At 38.2% G+C, this 6000-nt stretch overlaps 2 protein-coding genes across 2 annotated transcripts in view; one reads left to right on the top strand and one right to left on the bottom strand.

The window, feature by feature from the left end:
• Positions 1-6000, top strand: part of LOC113975574 (aldo-keto reductase family 1 member B10-like) — a 307380-nt gene that overhangs the window by 930 nt on the left and 300450 nt on the right. The gene's annotated exons all lie outside the window — the stretch shown is intronic.
• CALD1 (caldesmon 1) overlaps positions 580-6000 on the bottom strand; it is a 98277-nt gene continuing 92856 nt past the window's right edge. The window contains 3 exon segments of the mRNA XM_027699740.1: positions 580-2250; positions 3865-3898; positions 4216-4293. Of these exon segments, the coding sequence (XP_027555541.1) occupies positions 2222-2250; positions 3865-3898; positions 4216-4293 (141 nt within the window). The 3' untranslated portion in view covers positions 580-2221.

Raw genomic sequence — 6000 nt, 5'->3', positions numbered from 1 at the left:
GAAAAGTCAGGGACCAGGAGCAAAAGAAACCCCCATCGGCAAGGGAAAGTGTCACTTCAGCAGGGCCTCTTTTGGATGACCATGAGCTGGTTAGAGCAGGTACATACTGTTCTGCTGTTGGAGCCAAAGTGAAGGGACACAGGAAGATGACGGATCCTGCAGCCCCCCAGCCTCAGTCCCTGTGATCATCCACGTGTCAAAGCACATCCCACCAAGGCAGACACTAGGAATATAACAGCTCTCACATGGAAAATTGATTTCAAAGCAGGGAAGCAGACGGCTGTACCGCTAGGTCAGAACACACTTTGCTGAGCACGCTGCCTCCCAGATGATGCACAGCTCCCATCCTGTACTGATAGGAATGACAATTAAGATTATTTCCTCCCCTTCCCCACCTCCCCCAAAGAATATGTGTGTTAAAGCTGCCGATTTTGCGATTTGTCTGTCTCCTGGAGGACAGTACATCAGGAGGGACATTCTTCAGGGTTCTTTGCACCAGCTTATCTTACACGGACTTAACACAATTCCTATCTCAGTTGCAACTGGTCCATTCCTACCCATTAACAAACAGGGGGGTGGTGATGGAAATATTCCATTTATTGTGGATGCAGTTGCAGAATACATTGTACGAACAAATCATTTTTATTGCAGCTATCAGATGTATTTGAAAATTTCAGAGGAGCATTTACAAATCCCCAAAACAAAACATGACAACTCCCAGACAGTGTCAGGCCCAGTTTCACCCCCTACAAATAATTAGGTGCATCTCTGTATGTAAACAAGATGTTTCAGCCAAGCAGCACAGCTCATCTTTGGCTCGAAATACAACAATATACTTCTTTAGGAAGAAGTCAGAGGCTGTAAGTGATGGAAGTGGTGAAAAGGGAGATCCTGGGGATTCCAATGTGCAACAAAGCTGTTAACAACATGCTCAGGGGCTACTTGAGCTGCTCAGTTTATGCCACTCGTACGCTGTAGGATGTAAATGCTAAACTGTATGGCATGTAAATTCAAACCCAGCTGACGTCCTATAGCCATGTGTGAACTATATACAAATGAAAACATCTGTAAAGAAAATATTCAAGAGAGAGAGGTAAAAAGAAGCGCTACAAAGATAGAGGTTTACTTCATTTTTGGTGGACTTGGTAGACAGCACTGATGGATGGCAAGATGTAGTGTACAGTGATTTGAAACAAACTCCAACTCTGTTTAGATTTTTTTTTCTTTTTAATTATGGTAGTTTTATATAAATTAAACTACAACGTTTTATACAAGTGACCTACTTTTGACCCTCTATACCCTTTCCTTTTCCTCTTTTAAAAACTATACTTTCTTTTTAATTACCCGTTACTGGGCAACTGACATTTAAAATTTTTTTAATACTTATCTCACCATACCTCTAATAGCAATTATGAAATCTTCCTATAGAAAAGTGTGTAATTTTGTCTTTATTTTTTTAAGCTGTGATATTGGCTAATTATGTATGTTTATGACTAAATATAACACTCTAGCACATCTTAAAAGCATTCTACCATTAGTAGTGCCTTTAGGCTAAACTTTGTAAAGCTACGTGTGTATATATTCTAAATTGCATTCAATTACTAGTCACTAACAACAAAAAGAAATATCAGTACCGCTGTCAGCTATCATAATCATCCAAATTTAGGTATTAACTTAAACTAGAATGGAAAAATTGATACTTAAAAAAGTATAAAACAAAAAAATAAAACACATTATTGATGCAGTATTTCTCATGACATGGGCAGCTTACAGAAAATATTACATTGTCAACTAAAGATATTTCTTCCATGCCTTAGTCTAAAGTGCAGAAAGAAAGACTTCTGTATTACAAAAGGAACCATTGTTTTTACAGGTTTACTGCACACCCTTTCTTAAGCAACTTTACTTCACGTGCATTTTGGGTTGACCTCTTCTGGCAGTTGAAATCACTGTTCAGATCCATGGTTATGACTATCAGTAGGAGAGTCTATATATTTCACAGCATGGGTTTCTTTAGGAATAAAGGCTCTTGTGCAAAGGCAGTACAATTAGGATGAATCTCTAGACTGATTGTTAAATACAGTGCTAATATACATGGTTTTAAGTGGGATAATGCAAAAAGACATCTTAGTAAATAAACATAAATATAAAAAGAACAATTTAGCACTTTTTCCTTTTTTCTTTCCCCCAGACTGATTGGTCCAGCATCTTCAGTGGCCTTCTATGGTTCTTTCTCCAATTGTCTCAAACCTGCTGAGGAAAAGAAAGATTAAAGATGGCTTGAAACAACCCAAATACATCTCTAAAACAGAAAAGGCACAGCTCTAGATTAACAATGTGTAAGAAGGCAGGACACAAGCTGGGTGCTGGTGTGCTCATCTCCTGGGATTGCTCAGAGGTGGTCTCCAAGAGGCAAGCAGGATTTTCACCTCGCTTGCCTCCAACAGCCCGAGGAAGCAGGGAATGCTCAGGAACACCCCCACAGAAATGCAAGGGTGCTCCTGAACCCATTGCTCTCCCCAGCCACGTGTGGGTGGACTGGGAACACCTTCCACAGAAGCAGAGCTCCACTAACACTGAGTGAACCTGAAAAGCCCTCTCCTAACAGTTTGGTTGAAAAAAGGAGAAGAGGAGGAAAACAATTCTGGTTTGCATGACTCTAAACCAATAAGAAAAGTTCACAGGCATACCACACCTCTGGCTTCACATACGAATGTGAAGAAAAATGCGTGCACATATTAAAGTGGAGAAAACCAAAAGGTTTTCTATATTCAACCATTTCATTCTTAGAGAAGAGTCAAGGCACGTTGCAAGGCATCTTTCAAGCTATTGAACTGGTCAGTGAATTTCCATTCTTCCCCATAGGTCCTCAGGCACATAATTGGTTTAGTTGGTTTGATTTGGAGTTTTTTAGGTTAAAATAGAAATTAAAAGGCTAAGAGGGCGATTTTGCTAGTGGTTTCAAAATTACAGTATTAAGACTATTTTTGCCTTCAGAAGACACCAGCGCGCAGCTCCAGCAAAAGCATTCCCGCTGAAGGTGTTTGAACTCCATTTCAGTCTGGGTATGCAGGAGTATATGAGACTCACAATCAACCAGAAGAACTATTTCTAAAAATCAAGGCTATTGAATTTTCCTCAGGCTTCACCATTATCCAGTGGCTGTGTTTAAAATCAAATGCAGGGCTGAGGACTGAATTTCAGTACTCAGGCTGGTTTCAGAGTACTGAAATCTTCCTTTTCTGCTCAAATGATGTTGATGCAGCAGCTTTGTTTTTTGAGCTCCCCCTCTCTGGTCGGGAAAGGCACATCCATTCCCCTGCAGCCTTCAAAAGAGCCTTTCCCAGATGCTCTGCATTTGCTGTAATTTGTCAAATGGCCATCCCATTCCTCAGCCCACACACATTTTAATGATACTCCCCAGCTACATCAAACATGCTATAACTATCTCTTGAACAAGCCTTTGGACACGTGGCTGATGCACTGCTAGTACTCAGTCCTCCTAGAAAGATGATCTAGGTTTATTTCTCAAGCATTCATATTTTGATGGTATTGCAAAGAAGCTTTTGAAAGTCAAAGGCAAAAAGGACTTTAATGGCATCAGCATTAATAGCTATAGAATTTTAACACTGGCACACCTCTGCGAAAATGTGGCACCATTTCTCTATTGTAATATGTGTTACAATATACGTATTATATTAGTATATGTATAATGTTATTAAACTGTATGTGTACAACATTGTTAAATATGTGTATAATATGTATAATATTATACATATGATATAATAATGTTATATTATATATGTAATAACGTGTATTACAATATTAAAATGGGTGCAATGTATGCATTATGGTATTACTTACCATTGGCCTCTGATTTTTTCCCCATAGCTGATACTCGTTTGAAAAAGTAATAACCCATAATTAAAATTTAATAGAGGAGAACGTTGTTATTTGTAACAGGAGAAAAAATCAACTCCATGCAAAAGACAGATTCCACACATAACACAGCTCTGCCAAATAGGTGTTTAAAAGTTATACACCGCTTTCCGCACCTCATGGTATTTTCTTCTATAGATAAAGAGGCAGGTTAGTAACAGAGGACATGTAGAGGCCTCATTCCAACTGACTGACTGTATGAAACTTAGTGACACCTTCCCCCTAGAAAGCCTTCAACAGAGATATTATGCTCTTAACAATGCACAGAAGTGTTACCTTAGAAGAAGCTGGCTTCTCAACCGACTGCTTCTCCCAGAGGTTGCGTTTGCCAGACACATCTCCTGGTTTCAAATCCTGTCAAATGTCAAAATACAGGAAACAACATTAGTTCATGTTTCTTTTAATTTGTTAAAGAAAGCGTTAGAATGCACCTTCCTCCTAAGGAAAGTTCAGGGACATCCACCAGTGGTAAGTATTACATTGTCTACCAATTATAAGGCAATTCAGAATGATACATCACATATACATATATAGGACTCTACACATATACATGCTGTAAGAGGAGAAACAATCCCCCCAAATCTATTTTGTATAGCACAGGCTGGTCATCACTGCACCCCCTTGCTTGAACATAGTAAGTTAAGGGTTACTGCACAAAAGACAGTTCCAATTTTTTCAGGGGAAAAAAACCCACATTTTTTCAGGGAGGAATTCAAAAGCAGCTTGTTTCAGTTATTTTAGATCAAAATAAAAATATTTCATTAAAAAAAATCTGTGAAAAAATAGAGTAGGACTTTTAATACAACAGAAAAGCAGATTCTGCTCTGCATTCTTAAATATAGGGTTCAGGATTTATCACTGTAGTCCTCCATATCCATTTGAATTTCCATTGCATCATTTGTAATCTTAGGATGTACCGATCACTAGCCTGACAAAAAAACCCCAAACCACAAAACCCAAAAACAAACAAAAAACCAAACAAAATCAAAGGATAAGGGAAAGTCATTAAAGAATAATAGTATTCTCTGAAAATGTTATGGAGACTTTAAGCAAAACTCCATAAAAATTGTTAAGCATCTTCTTGAAGAAGAGGAGGGCTACAAATCAAAATTATACATGCTAGGCTAGTGGCAATGCACCTGCTCAAGGACAGATGGATTGATATCTATCTCTGTGGACAGCAAACAAGAGACTGAAACAATTTTGGACATAGGTACTCTCCTTTTCAGAAAGTATTCAAGTCCTGTATGTTTTCCAGAATCTTGTTCTTGCCATCCACGGGTAGGTAGTTTTCTGAACACAAGAATTCCTAACTCTAAAACTTCTAAACTGAGTGATGAATGGAAATGTGATTTCTGCAAGGGATATTTGCACCCAACAGAGGTGTTCTAGAAGGGACCATCATCTGCAGCCATGGAGGGTTGCAGATGTTTAAGACTTGAAGCCAATTCAAAAAGCTAGTTCAGCAGGCACAGGAAGGAAGAAAACAACAAAATTCTAATTGACCTTCTCACAAAAGCACTGGCAGTGGAGATGATCACAATACCATTTCCATAATCCTGAAATCATTTGGGATATGTGACTTAGGTTCACCATAAACCTAATTGAGATCTTTGCTCCCTATACTTTGAATTCAATGTTGTTCCAAAACCCGCAAGAATCTTGATGGTCACAAAAACTTTGAACATTTCTTTATTTTGGTGGAATGTAATGGGGGTAAGAAGTTATTTGCTAACTAAGAAATTCTAGGTTTCCAGGCAAAAAGAAAAAAAAAGTAAAAATCACACATTATAGATGTATATCATTCTTCATAATCAATTATAGATAGGTTTACCTGACCAACTTAGCAAACAGACCCCCAAAGAAGAATAGGAGGAGGGTGGGTTCCTTCAGGCAGAGATATTGAAATAAGAAAGAACAATCTATTGAGAAAGAGGGAAATTAAGACATAGATAGAAACAGTTGGCTGAAGGAAAAACAAGAGGTTAGTTTTATGTTTTCTAAAAGATGCAACTTAAAAGAAAGAGAGAAAAATCTGGAGGCAGATTCTGGACTGATTTT

Source organism: Neopelma chrysocephalum, unplaced genomic scaffold, assembly GCF_003984885.1.
Source record: "Neopelma chrysocephalum unplaced genomic scaffold, ASM398488v2 Primary Assembly neopelma1_139, whole genome shotgun sequence".
NCBI classification, from domain to species: domain Eukaryota; kingdom Metazoa; phylum Chordata; class Aves; order Passeriformes; family Pipridae; genus Neopelma; species Neopelma chrysocephalum.
The sequence above is the reverse complement of the archived record's forward strand: the minus strand, read 5'-3'. Positions and strand labels throughout refer to the sequence as shown.